This window comes from Urocampus carinirostris, chromosome 12, assembly GCF_059441175.1.
Source record: "Urocampus carinirostris isolate Australia breed hairy pipefish chromosome 12, RoL_Ucar_1.0, whole genome shotgun sequence".
NCBI classification, from domain to species: Eukaryota; Metazoa; Chordata; class Actinopteri; order Syngnathiformes; family Syngnathidae; genus Urocampus; species Urocampus carinirostris.
In genome coordinates, this window is record NC_142360.1 from 1,289,945 (window position 1) to 1,317,550 (window position 27,606).

The following is a 27,606-nucleotide window of genomic DNA, read 5'->3' on the forward strand; positions in this document are numbered from 1 at the left end:
TTGCATACAAAAGTATAATTTTCTTTATTTTAAAAAATCATGTCGATTAAACTACAATACATAATCATGAAAAGTATATGTTTGAAAAAAAAATATTAAAGAATATGTATGATAAAAGATAACACTAATAAGTACAAATTAACATTTCATAAGGATGACCCTTTATTTAAGAAAAATGAATATGTATTATATATAATGATGTATTCAATAATTTTCTGTTATTTAGAGAAATTATTTTGTGTCAAAAGTTTGTTTAAATTAATTTCAAGTCAAAGTTTTTTTTACTTTCTTGCCCTTTTATCACAGGTTTTTCTCTCTTCAACAGAAGTCCATGTTACGATTTGCAGGGTCAATTGGTTACAGGTGGGCAATCTCCAGCCATTCCCCCCAGGTTTGCCCCCTTCTATGGACGCAATGGTCAGCAATACTGACAGTCTCGTTCTTCTTTATGGAGCACTTTTTAACATTTATAAAGATACAGGAAAAAGAAACAACACTTTTTTGTTTTTGTTTTCAATATACATTATTTTTTTCCTTTCTTGGGAGCCGGTTTCCCTTTAGCTTGCTGCGCCTGGAGAGCTTCTTCCCTTTCTGCAGCTGCCTTAGCCCGTTTCTTCCCCAAGGGAGTCTTGGTGTACCATTTCTGGACACACAATATAAAACAATGGAGGATCTTGTCATGGTAACAGTTGCAGAGAATATGATGTTGTAGTTACCTTCAATGCTTCTTCCTCGTCCTGGAAAACAGGGGTGAACTTTGCAAGTGGGGCCACAAACTCAATAGCGGTTAAAGGTCGTTTGTGTTGGAGGAGCATTCGTCTCTTGGTCATGACTTGCTGGATGGCCTGGATTATGTCGCCTTGTGTGAAACCATCCGAGATTTTGGTCAAAGAGCTGAGGTCCAGAACTGAAGTGATTTTGCCTCCGTGTTTTTCGATCATACTCTTCCACAGAACTGGAAATCGAGATTTGGGTCAATTCGCTCATTCATCCACCTACCTAATCTTTCACTTAAACTAAAAGTTAACAGTGGAGGAAATAAAATAGGCTTAGCAGAAACTCAAACAAAGGTACATAAAAACTTAAATAGCTCCCTGATTTTTTTTACCCAAAAATTAAAAAGTGTCAATACAACCAACATGACTTAAATTAAAGCTGTATCTGAGCCTAAATAATGAATAAAAAATAAATAATCATACCGTCGAATAAACCAAAATGCCTATACTGATAGCCGTCAAATTCTTAAATATCGGTGCCGATAAGCAACCACCCCAATAATCAGTTGACTTTTAATAGCTGGGGTTTTAGGCAAGTTAGCTGCCTCAATAATAACCTTTAATTTTGCTGTTTTTTTTGCAAACAGTTTTTAGCTAACTCAATTTAGGTAGCTAGCTCTTTAGCAACTCCATTTATTCTCCCATACATCCATCGAGCAATTTAGCAAGCTCTGGTTAATTATTTAACTAGCTAGATCACTTCATTTTCTCAATGTCACGAGCTTTGTAGATGGCCTAAATCTCACTCCTTCAAATCATCCAATTAGAGATCTTGCTTGCTGTAGTTTGCAAGCTAGCTATTTTGGTTTAGCTAGCTTTTTTACTAGTTTGTATCTCCCTTCCTCTGTCCATCCATCCAGCAACAAATCTAGAGATCTAGCTGGTTGGATCTGTTCCTCACACGGGTCTGTAGGGGTACCATTTCCTATGGTGTGTCTTTGGCAAGTACAGCCTGGTGGCACCCGTCCTCTACAGGCCAACATATGTTTCCACCCTGTCTCGAACCAGGGACCTTTCACGTCTCAGCTAAATGTGCTAACCACTGCACTATGCACATCGGGCTAACTACCTAAATTTAAACATATTTCTAGCTATCTTTGATCTCCTTCCGTTCATCTACTAGTAATCTAGATAGTTGGGGTTAGAAAATTAGCTACATCAATTTAGATAGCTATCTAGCTAGCCTGAATTTCCATCTAATCAATGATCTAGCTAGCCGTGGTTAGCAAGCTAGTTACTTCAATTTACCTTGCTAGGAGCTATCTGAAGCTACATCCGTCCGTCAATCCATCAGATTAGAGATCTATCTAGCTGTAGCAAGCTAACTAGATGCAATAAAAATTAGCTTGGATGTGCCTCGATATTAAATTATTTGAATACAGCCACAGTAGCAAGCTAGCTACCCAAATTTAGCTAGCTTTGTAGCCATCAGAATCTCCCTCCATTTGTCCACCCATCCAGCGACATGGGAAGCTGTGGCTAGCAAGCTAGCCACCTCAATTTAGTTAACTTTGTAGCTAGCCTAAATATCCGCCTCTCTGTCCAATCAGAAAGCTAGCTGGATTTAGCTGGTAAAGTAATTTTTTCAATTTAGATACCTCTCTAGCTAGCTCCTTCCATCCATCTGCCTGTTTGTCCGTCCATCCAGTTAGAGCTCTAGCTAACTGTGGTTATAAAGCTAGTTACCACAGTTTAGATATGTTCCTAAAAGGTTGAATATCCCTTTGTCTGTCTCTTTGTTTATCCATTTAAAAATCTAGCAATCTGTGGTTAGTAAGCTAGCCACCTCAATTTAGATTACTTTCTAGCTAGGTTGCATCTAAAATCATTGACTCAGGTCCAGTGTTAATGCAAACATAGAAAATACCAACCATTGAATGGCTTCTTACCGTATCTGGAACCGTAATCTGGCCTGGGGATTAGGATGACTTTGGTGTACATTTTACACATTGACTTAATGTCGGCGCTGATGGGATCTCGACTTGTTCCTATGATCAGAACCCGATCATCTTCTTTGATCAGTTTGAGGGATTTGGGCAGATCTTTCTTCATGCGTTTGGGTTCTAACTGGATATGGGTATGTTTTTTTAGTTGGGAATACATGCTAAATGATGTCTTGTCTGTGATGTTGTTTACAAACCCCTTTTTCTTCCTTTGGAACTTTCTTGTAGAACATTTTCTCGGCACCATCAATCCATATCACTGAAGGCTGCATGAGTCTTGCAACCTGCACAAAACCACAGTATAATCTAGGAAGCTGGGTCCATAGTTTGTGTTATCATGTTTGGTGTTACCTTAAAGACCAGATGTAGCATCATGGCTAGGCCACTTTTCCCTGGGTACTTGCCAGCGACGTTGAGAGGAGAAAGGTCAAAAAGTGTAGCGCCGGTTTCCCGGCAGACTGCATGGACCAACATCTTCTTACCAACCCCTGCTGGTCCTGCTAGTAGAATTGCCTTTGTAAGGGGAGCCTTTGCATGGACCACATGAGAACCTGGGAAAAAAAAACATTGCTTGATATCACTCACAGGGATGCACGGAGCGAGAGCGTCTTCATAGGAATATGTTAAGACTTTCCAATACAGTTTGGTCATGTCTCCTCTCTACCTCTTCATAAATGTGCACCATCCCCACCAACTCATTTTCCACACATAACTCAATCAATTTATTTCCACTCTCATTTCTTCTTGGTACTCCATATCTACCAACCACATTTTCAACCATTTCATCGCCCACTCTAGCATTCAGGTATTACCACTTTCAACCCCTCTTTCACACTTGCCACACATTCGGACCAATTCTTCCAGAACTCCTCTCTCTCTTCAGCACGTCTTTCTGAACCAGGTCCATATGCACACAGGACACTGGATAATATTTGAAAAAGTATGTCTTTTAGTTTGAAACCTGGCGTCTTTTTAAAACATATTTCGAACCAGTTTTGCCTGCTTAATTGCAAGTCATGTACCTAACGGTACGATTCCGTAGAGAGAGATGAGTTGTCGGACGTCAGACAAGGACGGCATGGGTTCAATGTCGTTTTTTCTTAATGTTGTTCCCAAATAGTTGAAATCACCTTACAAAAACAAAGTAAGACAACATTTAACCAGTGCAGAAAAACCTGAAGGATGCTAGAAATAGGTCAGAGTGGTGTTATTAACCCTTACACCAAAAGAGGGCAGCACATTGCTGTTAAATCAAATTTAACGCGATGACCACATTATTAGGTACACGCATATGACCCGGAACAAATGTATTTCAAAATAGATATTACATTTTTTCTGTTCAAAGGCAAGTACCCAAGTTGACGCTTTTTGTTGTGGTAGTGATCAGTTGCTTTAAATTATTCAAAATAAAACATTTCAATAAATCGATAAATAATATTATATTAACAAAATGCAAATAACTATTAAAACAAAATTAATCAAATAAATAACCTATGAGTGGCAAGAGAAGGAATCAGTCGAAAAATATTGGCCAAACGTGTCTGTTTCCTTCAAGTTGTGTTGTATAACTACTATATAGCTTAAAAAGATAATGTTTCTGAGACGATAAATTTACTTATTAATTAAATCAAGAGCATTTGATTTAAATCAATAAAATATTTTACATTACTAAGTGTCACTATTTAATATGTACCGGGGATTTAAGTAATTTTTTTTCAATGCTAATTGTATCTTCGTCCTGTTTTAAACTGTACTTGTCATGTTTTGTGGCTTGTACTTAAACCATAGCATGCAGCCAAGTAGATAATATAAGTGGCTGGAGAAGGAAACTGTGAGAAAAAGAACGGTTATGAGATATAACATTTTTTTTACAATTATCCAAATCAATAGTGTTTTATCTACATGAATGAAGTATTTTTACACTACTAGGGGTCGCTTAAGAATACACACTGGGCATCGAAACCATTTTATTCAATTTGTATGTTTGTACTGTTTTAAACTAATTTTATGTTTTTGTGGCTTGTGAGCCCTTGTTTGGTTATTTTGTAGGACCTTTTGTTATATATAATTGGTCTTATGGTACCGCCAACCCAGTTATACTTGTGCAGTCCAAAAAGATACTAAAGGACCATAAAAAGCGCATATATTTTAAAGAAGAATTTGGGTGGAATATTAGATTTCGACTTACCCAGGTAGTCCTGCATTTGCACGTTCTTTGCCTGCTTCAACAAACCCTGTTCCACCATTTCCTGGCACAATGACTCCAGAGTCCTGGCAGGCATCAATGACATTAATAGTGGCTATAGAGAGTCCACAGATCTCTAAATTACATGATGGGTCATTCTTGTTATACGGTGCCATTCTAGTTCATGTGACATAAAATGGTATATTTTGTATAAGAATGGGCATGTACTTATTATTTTAAAAGAGTTTCTTGTATGCTTAACTGCCCTCTACTATGGGACCAACTGACATAAAGTATATGCAGGATATATTATTTTAAATACAAAACCCCCCTCTGGTTATAGTACCAGTACACTAAAGGGCTATGTTCCGAGTTAACATTTGGTACAAATATAAGTTAGAAAAATCAAATAAATTCATGGTCTTTCATCATTCTGTAATACCTTAATGACAATGTTCCTCACTTATTTAGTTATTATAGCATTTTACATGTTTAAAATCTCTAAAATATGTTGTGTCCCAGTATGAACTGAAGAAAAGTAAGTACCACTCTTTAATTAACCTTTTTTCAAATGTTTTATTACGGTTTACTGATGAGGAAAAGAATAACAAATCCACCCCATTAAGCTTATTTATATGTTGAACCAATATTTTCTTGTAATTTTGATAATATGGTCAAACACGTGTATAAATCTTTCACAGTAATCATTGTGTACTAGCTTATTTTTCATCATATCAGTAGTAATGGCAATCCTTTCACAGAGGGTGAATTTATTAAAGACCGTTCAAAAATGCCTGGCTGAGTAATTGACCCTCACACATTTTCATCTTACCAAATCTGACCAGCTTTCTGAAAAGTTCGGATACCCCTGGTCGAGCGGTTAACAAAAACATGGAATCAAAGGGCCACAAAATGTTTGGGAAGATGTCAACAACTTGATAGGGCTCCCATTTAGTTCTCTCAAAATTTGTGCAAAACAAAAATAGGCAACCGTGCTGGCACCAACTCCACCCCTAGTGAAAGCCGGCTTCACTTGGTTCTTCTCACCATGGATATGACATCATCACATCATTTTTTTTTGGAAGCTATGGTTCAGTTTTATTTTTTTTTTATCAGACAAAACCGAAAATTCAATTTTCGTCATTTCTGGTGTCCCATGAGCCTAATAAATGAATATTTGTAGTTGATCTCGCAGGATTTTTTTCGCCAACATAAGCTAACTCAAAATTTTCTTTCAAAAACCATCTCACAAAAATGATATAAACAGGGGTGTGTTGACTTTTTAGATCCATGGTGTATACAGTATCGCTATGTTTTGTCTCACCTATCCGCTGTCAAGTCTTTCTCCCCCTTTTTCTTCTTTTTATCGCCCTTGCCTGCTTTTTTCTACAAAACAGAAACATGGTAAGCATAGATGACACGTGGATTTCTGTCTTCACCACAGACCTTGGCGTAAATCTTCGCTGGCACTTTTTCCACCGCCAGCCTCCAGTCTGCCAATTCTTGTCTCATCTGCTCGTCTACCTGAGGGAGGTAAAACGAGAGGTAAAAATGAAACAGTTTATTTTTAAAGCGAGGAGTTTACCTTGACCCGAATTTCCGATTCAATGTCTCCCCTCTTCTCCTCCTTGATCAGTTCCACCTCATGCCGCTGGTCAAAATTTTGAGACTCGGTGCGCGTTTCCCAGTAATCTAAAAGGTTTGTAATTCTTTATCATTTTACGTAAAAAGTATTAGGCTTTAAAAGAAAGTAAAATGGGGTTTACCAACAAAGGTTTTGTTGCACATTTCCAAGTCTGCTAAAAAAGCTGATGGTAACATCACCAAGCCTTCCTCTTCTTCCTAAAGAACAGAAACGGGAGATTTAAGAAGGGTGAAAACATGGTCTACATCGGGGGTTTCCAACGTTGTGCCTGCGAGCACCAGGGTGCCCCCAAAGGCAGCTGAGGTGCCTGCGGATCTGTTCTAAAAATAGCTCACAATAGGGTTATTGTGATTTTCCAGGCAACTTAGATTTTCAGTGATTGACTGAGTCTATTTAACCCTATTTAAAATAATTAACTTGGAAATAACATGGTAACAACATAGTAGTAACGTGATAAGTTTTTCAATTAGAAATTCAAATTATTACATTTCTGTTTTTGGGCTTCATGGAAAAAAAAGCTGTTCAAGTATTGATAATTATTTTAAGCTATTAATTAAGAAAGTAGAATGACAATATATTGATGTATTAAACAAATATATTTGTTCATCTTTTTATTGATTTATTGTATTTAATTTAAGTATGGTCCTGTGGTGAGGGGCCCGCTCCCCCTGGGAGGTGTGAGAATTCTCCCACCGTGGTCCGCTGCGTGTCGTAAGAGGCGACTAAAGTGGAGGGGGCGAGGGGCCCAGGGATCCTCTCCTCTCTATGGCTACTCCCGAAAGCGGGAGACCGAAAGGTCTCGGAAACCCTAGTTATAGGGTCACAAAATGTGAGAGGATGTGGAGGTAAAGCGACTGAGTGCAAGGAAGAGGAGATTGGAAGGATGATGACTGAAAGGAAGGTTGATGTGTAGCCTTGAGTGAAACAAGGATGAAAGGAAAGGGTGAATCACACCTTGAAGGTTTGTATGGTAGAACGTCTGGAGTACGAGTGGGCATGATAGAGAAGGAGTGGCTGTGCTTGTGAGTGAGTGAGAAAGCAAAGGAAAAACTGGTGGAGTGGAAAGAGATATCTTCCAGATTGATGTGGGTGCTATTAAAGTGGGGTGTAGAAGTATGGATGTTTATAAGTGCATATGGACCTGGTTCAGAAAGAAGTGCGGAGGAGAGAGAGGAGTTCTGGAAGGATTGGTCCAAATGTGTGGCAAATACGAAAGAAGGGTGGAAAGTGGTAATAGTAGGTGACCTGAGTGCTAGAGTGGGCGATGGAACGGTTGAAAATGTGATTGGTAAATATAGAGTACCAGGAAGAAATGAGAGTGGGAACAAATTGATTGAGTTTTGTGTGGAGAATGAGTTGGTGACTGCAAATGCATTGTTTAAAAAGAGGGGCGTGAATAGGTATACGGTTAGGAAAGGGATGTCAAGTAGATTGTTGGATGTGCATGCTTACAGAGGTGAAATGAGTGGTATGTCTGATCATTTTTATATGGAAGGAAAACTGAGAATACATGGATCGTGGAGGCGTAGTTATAAGAAGAGTGTGAGGGAAGAGGTGAAAATGTCAGAGTTGAATAAGGCAGAAAAGGAAAGAGAGTTTAAAGAGAGGATAGGGGAAGAGTATGAACGGTTTAGTAGAAGAGAAGTGGAGAGTGTGGAAATGAAATGGAAGTGGTTTAAAGAGGCAATGTTGAGTAGTGCGAAAGAAGTGTGTGGAATGAGAAAAGTTGGTCGAGGTATTAGGAAAGGAAGTGAATAGTGGAATGATGAGGTCTCTCTGTGAAAGAGAAGAGACGTGCCTTTGAGGAGTGGACGCAAGAGTGGTGATGCGTATGAAAGGTATAAAGTGAAGAAAAGGGTGGTATAAGCGGTAGTGCAAGCAGCTAAAAGGAAAGCAAATGATGAATGGTGTCGAAAAATAGGAGTGAACTTTGAGAAAAGGAGAAAAGTGTTCTGGATAGAAGTGAAAAGTAAGAAAGAGCGAGTCTGGAAAGGAAGAGAAAGTGAAAGATAAGGATGGTAGATTGCTGGTTAGCGGTAGTGCAGTCAGGACAAGATGGGCAGAGTATTTTGAGGAGTTGCTAAATGTGGAGGATGGGAGAGAAGTGAGAGTCAAAGCGATCGGTGGTATGGAGAGAATGCCCGTGTTGGGTGATTTAAAAATGAAGCCTGTGGAAACATGGGAGGTGCAAGAGGGAGTGAAAGAAATCAAAGGGGGCAAGGCAACTGGGTTGGATGGTTGAACTGCTGAACGCTTAAAAAAAGGTGGCATGGCTATGATCGACTGGTTACTACGCTTGTTGAATGTATGCTTTTTAAGTGGTGTGGTTCCTGTTGATTGCTGTGGTGCATGTATGGTGCCATTGTATAAGGGTAAAGGTAATAAGTATGAATGTAGCAATTACAGAGGTATCACTTTGCTGTCTGTGCCGGCTAAGCTGTATGGAAGAGTTTTGATTAAAAGAATGAGTCGGAAGAACGGATGAGGTGGTGATTGAGGAGCAGAGTGGTTTCAGGAAAGGAAGAGGATATGTAGATAAGGTGTTTGCAGTACGACAGGTGTGTGAGAAATATTTAGAATAGAATAGAATAGAATATACCTTTATTGTCATTGTTACAAATGGGCTAACATATTGTGACAACGAAATTGGGCATGACACTCCAGTTTTACACATTAGCAAAAGGTAAGGGTGTTTATTTGGCTTTCATGGACTTGGAGTTGATAGAGAGGCATTGTTGCAGATGATGGTAATGTATGGAGAGGGTGAAAAGTTGTTGGAAGCATTGAAGAGTTTTTATGTAAACAGCACAGCATGTGTAAGAGTAGGGAGTGAGACAAGTGAGTGGTTCCCTGTGTTGACTGGTGTGAGGGGTGTGTGATGTCACCAAGGCTGTTTAATGTGTACATGGATGGTGTGGTGAGAGAGGTGAATGCAGGAGTATTTGGCAGAGGTGTAGAGATGATGGATAACAGTGTGGCAGGTAAGTCAGTTGTTGTTTGTAGATGACACAGCGCTTGTGGCTTATTCTGGCGAAAATTTGAGATGGTTGGTATTGGAGTTTGGAAGAGTGTGTGATAGGTGTAAGTCATGGGTGAATGTTGGCAAAAGTAAGGTGATGAAGTGTTCACGTGATGGAGTGGGCATGGCGTTAGAAATAAGGTTGTATGGACAGGTGCTGGAAGAAGTTGAAAGCTTTAGGCACTTGGTTTGTGATGTGGCTGCAGTTGGTGGAATGGAGTGCGAGGTTTTGCACATAGTGAATCAAGGAAGCATGGTTTTGGGTGCTCTGAGGAGAGTGATGAGCAACAAGAGTATGAGTATGGATGTTAAGACGGGACTGTATGAGAGTGTGATTGTGCCGACTGTGTTGTATGGTGCAGAGACTTGGAGCCTGAACGCAGATTTGAGAAGGAAATTAAATGTTTTTGAGATGAAGTGTTTGAGGAGTATGTTAGGAGTGACAAGATTTGATAGATTGAGAAATGAATTTATGAGGGACAGAACTTGAGTAGTAGTGGAATTGAGCAAGCGTGTGGATAAGAGAGTACTCAGTTGGTTTAGACACAGAGAGAGGATGGATGAGGAGCGAATGTTGAAGAGGATCTAGAGAGCAGAAGTAAATGCAAGGAGACCAAAAGGAAGGCTTTGGATGGTGTTTTGAGTGCACCTCAGAAAAGAGGTCTAAACATAGTGGAAGCTAGAGCTCTTGTTGGTGATAGGAATGAGTGGAGAGGTTTCGTAAAAATGATAGTGGGATGTTTAGAGGTGTTCTAAGGGATGGGCAGGGCACCTGTATGATGCAGGGGTAAACCAGTGAAAGCTGTTGGGCCCTGCTGTTGAACAGAAGAGTGTGTTGTGTCACCCTGACCCGAGTGACATGGCCGCTTTCATGTGTCCCGTTCCATCTGGAGGGATGAAAGCATGACCAACTCGGGTGCCGAGGTGCTTAACTTGTTTGGGTGTTTGGGCATTTGGGTTGGCCATGGTCCTAAAATTTTTGTGTGTGATTTTTGCTACCCTTTTTAAATTTTCTTTGTTTTTGTGTGTGTTTGTCCTGCTCTCGGTCACTCATCTCGAGGGATATAACCAGGGTAGACAGACAGACAGACAGACAGACAGACAGACAGACAGACAGACAGACAGACAGACAGACAGACAGACAGACAGACAGACAGACAGATAGATAGATAGATAGATAGATAGATAGATAGATAGATAGATAGATAGATAGATAGATAGATAGATGGGCTTGTTTTTAGCTTTTTATTTTATCTTTCTATCTGGCTACTAAGTTGGCTTTTAACTGTTTTAGCTTGCTGTGTAGCCCTTTTTATTTTGTTACTCGTTTACCTTTCTAGCTAACCATTTTGCTCTTTATTAACTTATATTCAATTGGGTGCCCTTTGCGCTAATTAGTGACAAAAAGTAGCTGGACGCTTGAAAAAGTTCTGAGACCCCTGGTCAACATCTTGGTGCAGAATCCAAGTAAATCTTTTTTTTTGTATTTCCTGTTTTACCTAGGTGAGAAACGAATTGGAATGGAAATCTCATAGGCACATTTTGAAGGGAAAAACATGAGTTATTAACCGTGGAAAACCAGGACTATTTTTTGGTGCGGAACCCATTTCAATTGTTCTTTCATATTTTCAGTTTTATCCATTAGAGAGACAATTTAAAATGGGAATTTAATAACCATTTTGAAACATTTTGATACAAGCACACAATTTTAGACTGTATAGAACCAGGTCTGGGCAGCACGGCGGAGCAGTGGTTAGCGCTTGTGCGGCACAGTTCATGTCATGGGAACCTCCTGCGTGGGTTCAAATCCAGCTCCAGACTTCCTGTGCGGAGTTTGTATGTTCTCTTCGTGCTTGCGTGGGTTTCCTCTGGGCACTCCGGTTTCCTCCCACATTCCAAAAACATTTCAGGTGAATTGGCCGGTCCAAATTGTCCCTAGGTGTGAATGCGCGAGTGAGTTGTCTGTCCCGTGTGCCCTGCGATTGGCTGGCAAGCTGGGATGGGCTCCAGCCCCCCCCCCGCGACCCTAATGAGGATAAGCGGTATGGCTAATGAGATGAGATGAGATGAGAACCAGGTCTTTGTTTTGATGCTAAATCCAAAAGAATTATATTTTGCCATTTTTAATTTTATCTAATTGCGACCTTTTGGAATATTCATTCTGGCACATTTGGATGTGAAAAAAATTAAAGGCTGTGTGAAACCAGGTTTATTTTTGGTGCTGAATGAAGGCAACTTACTGGTTCCTTCCCCTTTTTTGCATCTTTTGCATCTTTTTTGGGTGGTTCCTTTCCTTTTTTGTTATTTTTTTCATCTTCCAGTTCAGCCATTTCTTGTATCAACTAAAAAAGAACAAACAAAACACCTATCCAAATAGTGCTGTTAATTTTAAGGAGGGATTAAATCATAATTGTACCTGCTGGTAATCCTTTTCGGCAAAAAGGATGGCTGAGCCTCCTTCATCGAGTTCCGGGAAGTCTGGGAAGACCCCTGTTAGATTTCTGGAAAACAAAAAAAATTATTATCTATTTCAACACGTGTTTCAATATTTTATCAAAACAAGTCATTAAAATATTATTTGCTTTTTTCTAGTCAAGTCATGTTTATTTGTGTTGTCCTTAATCACAAAGAGTCTCAAAGGGCTCCACAGACCACAGATTGTTGCAAACCAGACAATTATTACACGATCCCCTAAACTAAAACCTACACGACGGCAAGGAAAAAACACCTCAACACGAGGAAAATGAAAAAAAACCTTGTGAAGGGGCCACACATGAGGTGCTATAAATTCTACATCATTTTATAAAAATATTTTAGCTTTTGTATTCTTATTTATTAGTCCTTAATTCTATTATTATACATTCAATATTATTCTATATGTTTTAATTATTATTTTTATTGTCAATTATTTTTATCATTATAAAGTAATTATATTCTATAAAATACATTATTATTCTTTGTTGTGACTATGACAAAATGAAAGAAATTGATTATTCTAATTATTTATTATTTATATTATTATACATAATATATTGTTTCATATGTTCATAACAAATTATTATTATTATTATTATAAATTATGTATTGTTCTATAAAAATATTGTAATTATTATTAATTATTATAATATTTTATTAAAAGTATAAAAAAGGTATTGTTTTTAATTAGTTATTAATTAGATTTTATTATTCTACATTCTTTATTATGAAATTATAAAATGCATTATTTTTATTTGAAAATTTAACAAATTTTATCTTATTTTATACAAATTCATAAAACATATTATTTTAGTTATTATTTTGCGGGGTCTTCCGATGACCAGACTCAAGAGTCTTCAGCTGGTACAAAATGCTGCAGCGAGGCTTTTAACTAGGACAAAAAAGTACGATCACATCACCCCAATTGTGGCTAACCTGCATTGGCTCCCTGTTAGCCTAAGATGCGATTTTAAGGTTCTCCTATCACTATACAAAATCATACATGGACTTTCCCCCTCATATCTTTCAGATCTGATTTCCCCCTATGTCCCGGCCTGAAGCCTTCGTTCCGAGAGCGCCGGTTTCCTGGTGATCCCAAGAGCCAAGAAGTGTTCCGCTGGTTCGAGAGCGTTCTCCATCCGGGCACCGGTGTTGTGGAATGCTCTTCCCCCTGAGATCCGATCTGCTGCCTCAGTGGACATGTTTAAGTCTAAGCTTAAAACTCACTTCTACTCTATAGCATACGAATAACCTAAACTTCTTATATGTAATAACTTGTGAAGCCCTTTGTGACTACTTGTGATTAAGGGCTATACAAATAAAAATGACTTGACTTGACTTGACTTGCGGGGCTGTTTTTGCAATCAGTTCCGTATTTTATGAACCTTTTCAAAGTATAAGTTTATTTCTTTTTTATTGTTAAATATTATTATATTAATGCATTATTATATATTATTTCAGTCAACAAATGTCTATATATCTTAAGAAATGTAAAACTGTAATATCTGTATTATTGTAACAATATAAATTCAACATAATTTATCAAACATGGTATTGTTTTATTTTTATCGTTATTATCATAAATGATCTGTTACTTTACAAAATATATACAAATATCATAGAATATACAGTAGATACTGAAACTATTTGGCCTCCTTGAACTTTGTGACCTTTTGCCACATTTCAGACTTCAAACAAAGATATAAAACTGTAATTTCTTGTGAAGCATTAACAATAGTTTGGACAGTATTATGAAGTGGAACGCACTTTATTGGAAATTTGACTTTTTTAAGAAATAAAAACCAAAGAGTGAGTGTGCAAAATTATTCAGCCCCATTGAGTTAATACTTTGTAGCGCCACCTTTTGCTGTGATTACAGCTGCAAGGCGCTTGGGGTATGTCTCTATCAGTTTTGCACATCGAGAAACTGATATTTTTGCCCATTCCTCCTTGCAAAACAGCTCGAGATCAGTGATTGGAAAGCGTTTGTGAACAGCAGTTTTCAGTTCTTTCAACAGATTCTCAATTGGATTGAGGTCTGGACTTTGACTTGATATGTTTTTTGGTAAACCAGTCCATTGTCCCTTTTGCTTTGTTTTGGATCATTGTCTTGTTGGAAGACAAATCTCTGTCCAAGTCTCAGGTCTTTTGCGGATTCCATCAGGTTTTCTTCCAGAATGGTCCTGTATTTGGCTCCATCCATCTTCCCATCAATTGTAATGAAATGAAATGAAATGAAATGATCTGCATTTATATAGTGCTTTTCAAGTCAATGACTTCCCAAAGCGCTTTACAATGTGCTCCTCAATAGCGGCCTTGCAGCCATGTAAGGCGCTAACCTGCTTATTGGGGATATTAGGGGTTCAGTGTCTTACCCAAGGACATGTAACACGGCCGAGCCGGGATTCGAACTGGGATCCCTTGATCCCAAGACGAGCGCTCTACCTCCTCAGCTACTGCCGCCCCATCTTCCGTGTCCCTACTGAAGAAAAGCAAACCCAAACCATGATGCTGCCACCACCATGTTTGACTGTGGGGATGGTGTGTTGAGGGTGATGAACTGTGCTGCTTTTACGCCAAACATAACGTCTTGCATTGTTGCCAAAAAGTTCGATTTTGGTCTCATCTGACCAGAGAACCTTCTTCCACATGTTTGGTGTCTCCCAGGTGGCTTGTGGCAAACTTTAAATGACACTTTTTATGATATCTTTAAGAAATGGCTTTCTTCTTGCCACTCCTCCATAAAGGCAAGATTTTGACAGTATGCGACTGATTGATGTCCCATGGACAGATTCTCCCACCTCAGCTGTAGACCTCTGCAGTTCATCCAGAGTGATCATGGCCCCCTTGGCTGCATCTCTGATCAGTTTTCTTCTTGTATGAGCTGAAAGTTTAGGGTGACGGCCCGATCTTGGTAGATTTGCAGTGGTCTGATACTCCTTCCATTTCAATATTATTGCTTGCACGTTGCTCTTTGGGATGTTTAAAGCTTGGGTAATCTTTTTGTATCCAAATCCAGCTTTGCACTTCTCCACAACAGTATATCGGACCTGCCTGGTGTGCTCCTCATTCTTCATGATGCTCTCTGCGCTTTAAACAGACCTCTGAGACTATCACAGTGCAGGTGCATTTATACAGAGACTTGATTACACACAGGTGGATTCCATTTATCATTGTTAGTCATTTCGATAAACATTGAATCATTCAGAGATCCTCACTGAACTCGTGATTGTGTCTCACTTATTATTGAAACTTTACAAGAAATTACAGTATTATGTTTTTATGTTTGAAGTCTGAAATGTGGCAAAAGGTCACAAAGTTCAAGGGGGCCAAATAGTTTCGCAAGCCACTGTTTGTTAAAATGTGTTCATTATGTCTTCCAGGTGCACCTCTGTACACTGATGGAATACCTGTAATAGCTGGCCTCTTGTTTGCCGCTATTGCCGACAGCTACAGGATGGTGCCACCGGATTGTCCCACCAGAAGGTAAGGTTGCTTCATATTTTTTATGTTTGCCAAGATAATTGGTGTGTCGCTGCTGCTCTTGCCAAAAGCTAAATCATAAATACTGAATGCATTGCATTTATTTCAATATTTTTATCAGGTTGCTCTCAATTTTTTTTTAGCTTAATTTTGTTTTTAACTTCCTCTTTCTATTTAGTTTAATATTTGCTTTTTTTGCCAACTGACAGACACATATTCACTAATACGTAACATTTCTTCATTAACGATGCTATCATTAGTCTTGATCTCCTCTTTAAAGATGGTTTTAAATGTAAATGGCATTTTGGGTTCCACAGATTTTTCCACCTAAGCCTCAATCCCTGGACTTTCCAGTCCTCTCAGAAGAACCAGTATGGCTCAGGCCAAGGATGTAATATATTACACGAAACACATGACACAATGCCGACATTATCCTGAATCTCATCTTTAATGATGGTTTTAAATGAAAACGGTACACAGGTGGATTGCATTTATCATTGTTAGTCATTTAGATCAACATCGAATCATTCAGAGATCCTCCCTGAACTTCTGGAGAGAGTTTGCTGCACTGAAAGTAGAGGACCTGAATGATTTTGCACGCCCACTTTTTAATGTTTTATTTGCTAAAAAAGTTTAAAGTATCCAAAAAAGTGTGTTCCACTTCATGATTGTGTCCCACTTCTTGTTGATGATTCACAAGAAATTACAGTTTTATATCTTGATATTTTAAGTCTGAAATGTGGCAAAAGGTCACAAAGTTCAAGGAGGGCAAATAGTTTTGCAAGCCACTGTAAGTAATGTAATAATAGAATATACATAAAGTGATATATAAAATGTTATTTTATAAAAATAAAAAAAACATTAGAGTCCGACTCACCGACATTCGAGAAACCACTGTCGGATTTGTTCCTTTATGTTGTTGGCGATATCTTGGCCCTCCACTTCCAGGAGCTGGTTTGCGATTTCCAATACCGATTTCTGATAGTCATCCTCGTGTTCTTTCTGTCTTTTTCGGACGGCCACTTCGTTGGCGCGGGCGGCGATGACGGACTCGCACGGGACCTGGTATTTAGGGTGTGGGGTCTGGCACACCATCGGTGACAGAATTTGAGCCATTTAAACTGAATTTAATCTGGAATTTCATTCTAGTGCACTGTTTGTGAGTTTATATCACAGTTTCACGATTGGATAGAGAAAGAAATTGATTATTTTGATTATTTATTATTTATATTATTATACATAATATATTATTTCATATAATGTTCATAACAAATTATTATTATTTTTATTATTATAAATTATGTAATACATGTTGTTCACATTCATATTTTAGTTAATTGATGAACAAGAATAGTGGAAGATAAATAGGTCAGTTATACCAGTGTGCAGCTGGAATTTTATCTTTCCCAAAATTTAGACCATTATTCACTATTTTTGCACTCTTCAGACGAGGAACTGTAATAGTCATTCATATCAGTAGGTGGCAGTAGATTTTTATATACTTTGTATATACTAATTATCTGCTCTTGAGTACATTACATTTAATAACTTAATTATTTTAACAAAGCGGTTTAAGATTGTACTGTAAAAAAATAATAACATAAAGCACATCATTCCTTTTTATATTAAGTAATATTTTCTTCTTTTTATATACTAATTATCTGTTTATGAGGTAGTACAGTGAAATATTTGACATAACTGCATTTTCAAACATTTTCGGCGTACGGTGTGCCACGAAACTTTTTTATAAATAAAAGTGTACCTTGGTTCAAAAAGGGTTGAAAAACACTGAGTTATACAATTAAAATGTCTATCCATGTTGTAAATTTGGACTGGTGTAAAATGACAGCTCTGTTGAATATTTAAAAAAATGTTGTGCGAGTCATTAATCTTGGTGTGGCACACTGATTTACAAGGAAATTTGAAAGTGGTACTCCGTACCGAAAAGGTTGCTGACCCCTGCTCTAAACGCAAATTTCTAAACCTCAAATAATCTATATGTAGGGTTTAGTAATCTTTTTGACCCAAAGAACCTTAGAAAGGAGCTATTTGGGGTTTTTTTGGGGAGGGAGGGAGAGAGCTATAACAAAATGTAACAAAACTGCCAAATCTGCCCTCCAGAAAAAATTGAATTTTCGCTGTGTGATTTTAGTTGATTTGTTAAAATTTATGAAATAAGAATAGGGCCGGAGCTCGTGACCCATATCAACATATATACCACTTGAAAATTGTCTCCCTCCTGCAGTTACTCAAGATTGTTGAGGCTCATTTTTACCTTAATTTTTTTTTTAGATAAAATATTGTCTCAAAAAAAAGTTTTTATTGTAAAAATGTCACAAAATACTACAAACGAGGATACTGGCGTATTTACCTTCGGTGTAGAAGGCGCTGTGTGCATAGCTCCGCCTAACCCTACCGCTTACCCAATCAAATTACTCTGTGTGTTTGTCTGTAGTTTTTGGTGTTTATGGTTTGTTGTATGGGTTTTCATCATAAAGGGTCTCAACAGTAAATATACCTAGATCAATTAGCTTCCACATTAAGTAGACACATTAAGAACCAATAATGTCACCAACTGTGTGTTGCCTATGCATGCACCTAACTCAGCGTAAAGCTATAGAAGAAAGTTGCATGTTCAGAATACTCATGAAAAGAGCCATATTTTGCTTGCGGGCCATAGGTTCCCGAACCCTGAGCTAGTGCATGTGCTTTTGCTTATTATTTAAAACATTGGTGTCTTATTTCAGTGAATGATTTATTTTTACACCACTTAGGGTTGCTATACAATACACACCGTTTATATGTGGTTTATACGTGGTTTAAATGTTTCATATCGTTCTTATTTGAACCCCTAAATCTGTTGTGGCGGCAGTAGCTCAGGAGGTAGAGCGCTCGTCTTGGGATCAAGGTATCCCAGTTGGAATCCCGGCTTGTCCGTGTTACATGTTGAAGTGTCCTTGGGTAAGACACTGAACCCCACAAACCCCCAATAAGCAGGTTAGCGTCTTACATGGCTGCAAGGCTGCTATTGGGAAATGTGAAGCACTATGGGAAGTCATTGACTTGAAAAGCGCTATATAAATGCAGATCATTTCATTTCATTTGTCGTATAGTTCTATAATTCGAATTTAAGACCCGCTCGCCCAATTTTTCTTTTATTAGAAAAATGTGAAAAAAGTGTTATTATCTGGATTAAATCAGAAGCACAATCGTCCTCACCATTCCCAGGAATAACATATCTTCAATGCGAGCAGCTTTTGCCTTCTTTCTTTCCATGTGGCCCCTCCAAACCTGAGAATCGACCAATTGATCAACAAAGAATCTGGAAAATCAAACAATTCCTGGAAAGAACCTTCTGGATTCGGATCGCGGCTCGGTCCATGTCCGCCGGTTTGGGTGCCTCTACGATGGAAATCTTGCTCAGTCGTTTGCTGGCTTCATTCAAAGTTGCCCTCAAACGACCTTGACGTGCCCTCTCCGCCACTTGGATGATTCGGATGGCCTCGTCTTGACTCATGGGCTTGACCGCACGCTAGTGGAAATGGAATTGTATGTATATATATATATATATATATATATATATATATATATATATATATATATACAGTGCATCCGTAAAGTATTCACAGCGCTTCACTTTTTCCACATTTTGTTATGTTACAGCCTCATTCCAAGTTGTATTCATTTAATCTCTTATCTCAAAATTCTACACAAAATACTCCATTATGACAATTTGAAAAAGTTTTTTTTTTACTTTTTGGAATTTATTAAAAATAGAAAACTAAGAAATCACATTTACATAAGTATTCACAGCCTTTGCTTAATACTTTGTTGATCCACCTTTGGCAGCAAATACAGCCTCAAGTCTTTTTGAATATGATCCCACAAGTTTAGTACACCTATTTTTAGGCAGTTTTGCCCATTCTTCTTTGCAATAAGTCTCAAGCTCAATCAGGTTGGATGGGAGACGTTTGTGCACAGCCATTTTCAGATCTTTCAGAGATGTTCGATCGGATTCAAGTCTGGACTCTGGCTGGGCCACTCCAGGACATTCACGGAGTGGTTCTGAAGCCAATTTTTTGAGATCTTGGCTGTGTGCTTTGGGTCGTTGTCCTGCTGAAAAATGAACCTGAGGTCAAGAGCGCTCTGGAGCAGGTTTTCATCCAGAATATCTCTATATATTGCTGCATTCATTTTCCTTCTATCCTGACTAGTCTGCCAGTTCCTGCTGCTAAAACATAACAAAATGTGCAAAAAGTGAAGCGCTGTGAATACTTTCCGGATGCACTGTATATATATGTACACATATATGTACATATATGCATAAAATGGAGAGCACAATGCAAGCAAGGGTTCAATGTCAATTCTACTGACCTTTTGTGTTCCAGTCCCCTCGTTGGTTTGAAGGATATTGGCGACCATCTCTCTCCGTTCCTGATTGTCCTTGCTGCGCTCACTCAAGAAATAGTGAGGGATGGGAATCTCAAGGTCAGCCTGGTGAGAGATCTTTACAATCAGATGAACCAGGTTATGTTGGGTCCAACTTTCAGGAACCGAAAACTCACCGGCGTGAGCTTCAGGTCGTGCAAGGCGTCGTCCATGTAGTGGTACTCGCACAGCTCCTTCTCCACCATCTCGTTTTTTAGCTCCAGGACTCGGCCCATCACGCTCTCCAGGGTGTGCAGTATAAGACGTCTCTTTTGGGGGTGGACTACCTGGTCGTAAACCTTCTCCAGTTGCCGGAAGATCTGCAGGTAGCGCACATAGAGCATGGCCAGCCTCTGAAAGAACACCACGCGGTCTTTTTCCGGCTCGGGGGGCTGGGCAGGAATTTCCTCCACCAGGAGACGACTCAACTCCACCTGGGCTTCTGCCCAAAGCTCATTGTGGGTTCTAGAGTGGAATATAGATCACTATTGAGATGATACGTTGGAGATATTAAGTCACCGGTCACCAACGTGGGGCTCGCGAGCTTCCAAAGAACACCTGAGTATCCCACAGGTTATAAAAACAGCTCACCAATGATTGGTCATTTTGACATTGGTGTGTTAGTGTCTTTAAATACATGAGCAATTCTTCTACAATTATTTTTAAAATTAGCCTATAACTTGAACATGTAAATCACTCAGTGGTTGAATGCGCCTATTCATCAATCCATCCATTATCTTCCGCGGGGGCAGCAGCCTTAAAAAGGAAGCCCAGACCTCTCTATCCCCAGCCACTTCTTCGAGCTCATCTTACCGGATACTGAGGTGTTCCCAGGCCAGCCTAGAGACAAAGGCTTTCCAGTGTGTCCTGGGTCATCCCCGGCAACCGCCGGTAGGACATGCCCGGAACACCTCCCCTTTGACTCAGCTCCCTCATCACCATGACAGACAGGGTCAGTATCGATCGAGTGTTAGTGTCTTTAAATACATGAGCAATTCTTCTACAATTATTTTTAAAATTAGCCTATAACTTGAACATGTAAATCACTCAGTGGTTGAATGCGCCTATTCATCAATCCATCCATTATCTTCCGCGGGGGCAGCAGCCTTAAAAAGGAAGCCCAGACCTCTCTATCCCCAGCCACTTCTTCGAGCTCATCTTACCGGATACTGAGGTGTTCCCAGGCCAGCCTAGAGACAAAGGCTTTCCAGTGTGTCCTGGGTCATCCCCGGCAACCGCCGGTAGGACATGCCCGGAACACCTCCCCTTTGACTCAGCTCCCTCATCACCATGACAGACAGGGTCAGTATCGATCGATAGATAGATAGATGGATAGATACTTTATTCATCCCCGTAGGCTAGGCAAAAAAAAGAGAAGTAAATGGTGTGTTTTGTCTCTTTGTGTTTTGCAATCTTCCAGGAGTAGAACTGATTTTCAGTTGTGTAGTTGTGTAGTGACTACACAATACAGTGACATGTAGTGGTAAAAAAATACAAACTGTCCCTTTAAATAACCTTTATTAATATGTCAACTTTATTTCACTTGTCAGATATTGCCGCGTTTGTCTGCTATTTGATAGATTGCACTGAAATTACTGATCTGAACAATCATTAATGTAAGAAAGGAAAATGGTACATGGTTTGCATTTATATAGTGCTTTTCAAGTCAATGAAGACCTCCCAAAGCGCTTTACAATGTGCTTCACACTTACCCATTCACTCACATACCAATAGGGAGTCAGCCATGCAAGGCGCCTACAGGGTGCCCAAACTTTTTCATTTGACTGTGTTATCTCGGCTCATTTATTAAAAACATTTTCCAGGATGTGAATCAACGACATTATTCAAAATATTATAATAAATGTAGAAGACTGTCGAGGGCATCTTAAACATGTTTTAAGCACAAAATCGGCATAATTCTCATCATCCGTCACTCTGATTAAGTATGATTACGGCTCATTTATCAATAATCTCATTTATAATCTCAATGGAAGTAAAGTGTCTGAGTGAAAGAAAGAGGAGATCGGAAAGATGATGACAAGAAGGAAGGTTGATGTGTTAATTCTGCTTCTGGCGCCGTCACGAATGGCAGCCATTCCAGCAGCTCCTGTGTCATTTTCGCTACTTTTGTGATTTATTGTTTTTGTTTTTTTGCTTACATCTTCAGTGGCTGCCTTGCAATACTTGTAGCACTTTGGATTCCTCATGCCATGAGGCTCTTTAACTCTACCCGGCAGAGTAAAAGCCCACATTAAAACACACCACCTACATTGCATATTACCGAATTTTATTGCAATATGTATTCTGTGTAGCACTATTTAGATATTCTACATAACACGCTACAGTGGGCATTTGTACGTCACACTGGGTATTTGTATATTGTATTATTTTTGCTTTATTATTGTACTGTTCTCAGCTCAGGGATGCTGCTGGAAATGTGAATTTCCCTCCGGGGATGAATAAAGTATCTATCTATCTATCTATCTATCTATCTATCTATCCATCCTCCACTTGAGGCAAAATCTAATCCCCAACCCGGAAGGAGCATGCCACGCTTTTCCGGTTGAGTACCGTGGTCTCGGACTTACAGTATAGGTGCTGATCGTCATCCTGGCCGCTTAACACTCAGCTGCGAATCGCTCCAGTGAGAGATGAAGATCAGAGCCTGAGGAAGCCAACAGCCCCACATCATCTGCAAATAGCAGAGATGCAATGCTGAGGCCCCCAAACCCGACACCTTCCCTGCCAAGGTTGCGCCTAGAAATTCTGTCCATAAAAGTTATGAACAGAATTAGTGACAAAGGGCAGCCCTGGCGGAGTCGAACTCCCACTGGAAATTAATCAAACTTAATGCCGGCAATGCGGACCAGACTCTGACCAGAACGGGCATACAGGGAACGCACAAGGAACAAGGTCGAATGCATTCTCCAAGTCCACAAAACACATGTACAACGGATAGGCAAACTCCCATGCACTCTCAAGAACCCTGCAGAGTGTGTAGAGCTGGAACACTGTTCCATGGCCGGAACGAAAACCACACTGATCCTTTTGAATCTGAGATTTGACTTCCTGGCGTACCCTCCTCTCCAGTACCCCTGAATAGACCCTACCAGGGAGGCTGAGAAGTGTTATTTCCCTGTAGTTTGAACAGACTCTCCGGCCCCCCTTCTTGAAAAAGGGAACCACCACCCCAGTCTGCCAATCCAAAGGCACTGTCAACGATGTCCATGCGATGTTGCAGAGACGTGTCAACCATGACACGCCCACAACATCCAGAGTCTTAATAAACTCCGGGCGGATTTTATCAACCCCTGGGGCCTTGCCACCGAGGAGCTTTTTGACCACATCACTGACTTAAACCGCAGCGATATGAGAGCCCACCTCCGACTCCCCTACTTCTGCTTCCTAAGAGGAAGACGTGTCGGTGGGATTGAAGAGGTCTTCGAAGTACTCTGCCCACCGATTCACAACGTCCTGGGTCTAGGTCAGCAGCGCCCCATCGCCACTATACACAGTGTTGATGGCACACTGCTTCCCCCGCTAAGACGCTGAATGGTGGACCAGAATTTTCTCGAAGCAAAAAGTCGCCTTACTCCTCCCATGTCCGAGTTTTTGCCCTGGCAATCGCAAAAGCTGCATTCTGCTTGGCCAGCCGATACTTGCCAGCTGCTTCCAGAGTCCCAACGGCCAGGAGGGCCAGATAAGACTACTTCTATAGCTTGACTGCATCCCTCACAGCCGGAGTTGCTGCCACGTCAGGCACCGACTACCTTGCGGCCATGGCTTCGATCAGCCGCCTTGACGATGGAGGCACGGAACATGGTCCACTCGGACTCAATGTCCCCCGCCACCCTCGGGACATGAGCAAAGTAGTGCCGGAGGTGTGAATTGAAACTCCTTCTGACAGAGGATTGTGCTAGCCATTCCCGACAAACCCTCACAATACGCCTGGGCCTGCAGGGTCAGACCGGCATCTTCCCCCACCATCGGAGCCAACTCACTACCAGGTGGTGATCAGTTGACAGCTCGGCCCCTCTCTTCAAATGAGTGTCCAAAACATGCGGCCGCAGGTCCGATGAAACGACTACTAAGTCAATCATCGAACTACGGCCTAGGATGTTCTGGTGCCAAGTGCACATATGGACACGCTTATGTCTGAACATGGTGTTTCTTATGGACAAACCATGACGGGCACAGAAGTTCAATAACGATAAACCACTTCGGTTTGGTTCGGGGTTTGTTTCTCTGTCATTGCCCAAGTGAGCGTTGAAGTCTCCTAGCTTTAAAGCACACGCTCCAAGGAACTAAGAAGGTTGGGTACTTTGAACTGCTATTTAGTGCATAAGCACAAACAAGAGTCAGGATTGTCCCCCCACTCGAAGTTGGAGGGAGGCTACCCTCTCATATATTGGGGTGAACCCCAACATACAGGCGCTGAGATGAGGCGCAACTAATATGCTCTGCGCCTCTCACCACGGGCAACTCCAGAGTGGAAGAGAGTCCAATCCGTCTCGAGAGGACTGGTACCAGAGCCCAAGCTGTGTGTGGAGGTGAGTCCGACTATATATAGTCGGCATTTCTCTAACTCACACATCAATCCGGGGTCTTTTCCTGCCAGAGAGGTAACATTCAATGTCCCAAAAGGCAGTTTCTGTAGCCGGGGATCGGCGTGCCAAGGACCCCTCCTTTGGCTGCTGCCCAGCTCTCTACGGACCCGACCCGAACAAAAAAAGAGTATGCTCTTTGCTGCACCCTGCACTCTGCAATAGTCGAACAAGGTTAATGGATCACACCCACAAGCACACATTTCACATTTGCCCTCTTTTCGAATTTTATAACTGTCCTAGAATATAGATCAACTGCATCTCCACTACACTGGGGGGCTGTGAAAATCTCACTTGATGGGGCGCGAGAGGTTTTCTTCTTTATGGGGAGGGCATGACAGAAAATAATTTAGAAGCAATGAACGAGAGCTACTGTAGATGAATAGTATTAGCACCTTGTAATGAGATAATGTGAATTACGAAGACCACAGTGTGTCATTTCAAGAGCTAATAATAAAGTAATACTATTTTGCATTTCAAACATCTGTATAACCTGCGGACCGGTTTTGAAAATAGCTCACCACTGATGGGTCATTGGAATTTGATTTGTAACTGGGAAGTATGAGTGAATGACAGAGCCTATTTTCACCCTACTTTAGTACAATGTGGTAATAACGTATTGATAATAAATTAACAAACTAGTAATAAACAGTTTGCATAAACTGGTGGTGTTTCTTGCTAATCAGTTTAAAAAAATGTCGCTTCTAAAAGGTTAGCTAACCCTGTACCCGTAAATTTGCAGGCACACGAGAATTGAACTGATGACTCTGCTGCCACATTTATTGTAGGTTTAAAATATGTTCTTGACATTTAGCCCAAAATAACAACTTGAAAAAAATGATTGAGGTTAATATTGACAGTCATATACTTATAGGGGCATAAAGCAACAAAGGGCCTACGAGTATTTTTTTTAAAATGGATGTTTTATGTACCCTTATTTATTATTTAAAGCAACACTGTTCTTATTTTTAATTGAAGTTTACCTTTGTGACATTTTCTTTCAGAACCCAAGCTTGGATGATTCTTAGTCAAGCCTCCAGTGGGTGGGGGCTGCAAAAAACACAATTAAAAACTGTGATCGGAGGGAGAAAAACAACATTTAATTGTTCCCGGGAGAGGAAATTCAATTTACACTCCTTTTAAGGTATATGAATAATGTATAGCAATATATTTGAGGATTTGACAATTACGTAGGCTTCATTTAGATGTAGGCTGTCAAAGGGTGTAGTTACGGTTGAAATCAAAAATGGAATACACAATGAAAAGTTTAAACCTTTGAAGTCAAAGATATTATCAAACAAAATATTTTTAATTTTAGATTTTTCCATCCATTATGCATTATCTGCACCGCTTATCCTCAGTAGGGTCGCGGGGGTGCTGGAGCCCATCCCAGCCATCTTCGGGCAGTGGGCAGGGGACACCCTGAACTGGTTGCCAGCCAGTCGCAGGGAACACAGGGACAGACTATTCGCACGCTCATTCACACCTAGGGACAAGTTTGACCGGCCAATTAACCTGACATGCATGTTTTTGGAATGTGGGAGGAAACCGGAGTGCCCGGAGGAAACCCACGCAAGCACGGGGAGAACATGCAAACTCCGCACAGGAAGGTTGGTAGCTGGATTTGAACACATGACCTCAGACCACATGCGCTAACCACTGCTCCACCGTGCTGCTTTTTTAGATATAATTCATCAAAAATATAAATAATGTACAAATATGTACATCATTATATAAAAATATTTTTGGTAAACTTATTATAAAAAATACACAAATGAATAAACAATCAATTAATTTAAAATCTAAAGTCAAAAACTACTTAAATTACTGCTGATTTTTGGAAATGAAACAAAAGGAAAAAAACAATGATATACATGCCAATAAGTAAAAAAAGAATTATAGTTTTGCCTTTTCTAATATATAAAAATTACATATTATAAAAAATCTCAAGAAACAATTAACTTTCAAACCTGAACACAAATCAATTACTACTTCAAAAAAAAAAAAAAAAATATATATCATTTGCTGCACCACTTATCCTGAGTAGGGTCGCGGGGGTGCTGGAGCCCATCCCAGCAATCATCGGGCAGTGGGCAGGGGACCAGAGCATTCGTTTCAGTTATTTATTTAGAGAAGCGATCAGGGGTTGCGGGGGACGAGATGGCTGTCAGCCGTCAACAGCGGAGCTGGAAAGAAGGCTTCGAATCGGGTGGCCAATCGGAGGGCGGAAGTCAAGCAGGTCGAGTTTACCGGAAGCAGGTCGGGTCGGAGGCAGGCAGAAACAGGTAAACAGACTTTTAGACGAAATGGGCAATCAGGAGAGTCAGACAGAGTTACAATCGTAATACTCTGACGAAGAAGTCTGGGCGCAGCCCGCTAAAGAACGAAGCGTCAGCCAATCAGAAGGCGCCCACATGATTGCTCCAGGTGACCAGAGTTAACAATCATGACATATATATATATATATATATCACAAATTATTGGAAAGATGATTTTTTTTCACAAATACAAAAATATTATATGCATATATACATATACATATTCCGTAATTGCACAAATTATTGAGCTACATTTTCTTCACATTACAGTGTTCCTTAATAAGTCAAACGACAGTAAAAAACTATAAAATAATCGTAGTTTTGCTCAATCAAAAAAGAAGACGTTCAATTTTGTTCTAAAAGTGATCACGAAAGACAACGAATTTGAAGCAAATAAATAATGAGTAACTCACCTTATACTGCATGCATCACAATTCATATTAAAGTAATTGATGTATTTAATCGTTCGCAAAAAAAAAAGTTTTGCAACCCCTTTCTTTAACGAATTAGACTAGCATGAGTTAATGTTTACGTTTTAACCCATGACGTATATTTAATGCTCTTTACATCCTCAATATTACTTCATTCAAATTACGTCACCACACGTCAATATCGTTTGTAATTACTACTAAAACTTGATATTGCGTATTAATTTTTATTACAATCATCCTTGAAACGTCAATGAATACATCAGAGTTTTTTTCTCCTCGATTGCACACGTACCTCGAAG

General features: G+C 39.8%; 1 protein-coding gene across 2 annotated transcripts; it reads right to left on the bottom strand.

Annotated features, from left to right (window-relative positions):
• On the bottom strand, nt 1–27,441 carry LOC148354610 (dynein regulatory complex subunit 11). 2 transcript variants are annotated; one of them, XM_088349402.1, is made up of 20 exons: nt 27,290–27,441; nt 25,542–25,608; nt 20,092–20,419; nt 19,901–20,032; nt 18,879–19,058; nt 18,746–18,817; nt 16,404–16,609; nt 11,985–12,069; nt 11,809–11,910; nt 6,671–6,746; nt 6,490–6,596; nt 6,351–6,428; nt 6,229–6,290; nt 4,908–4,990; nt 3,742–3,849; nt 3,071–3,270; nt 2,917–3,003; nt 2,666–2,843; nt 717–955; nt 1–643 (listed from the first exon to the last, which is right to left on the bottom strand). In XM_088349402.1, exons 2-20 carry the CDS (start codon nt 25,550–25,552, stop codon nt 524–526), a joined length of 2,454 nt encoding a protein of 817 aa, XP_088205528.1. In that variant the 5' UTR covers nt 25,553–25,608; nt 27,290–27,441; the 3' UTR covers nt 1–523. The 2 variants fall into 2 exon arrangements, with proteins under 2 accessions (XP_088205528.1, XP_088205529.1); XM_088349403.1 differs by having other exon boundaries at nt 19,901–20,020; nt 27,290–27,440.
• Nucleotides 27,442–27,606: the final 165 nt, after the last annotated feature.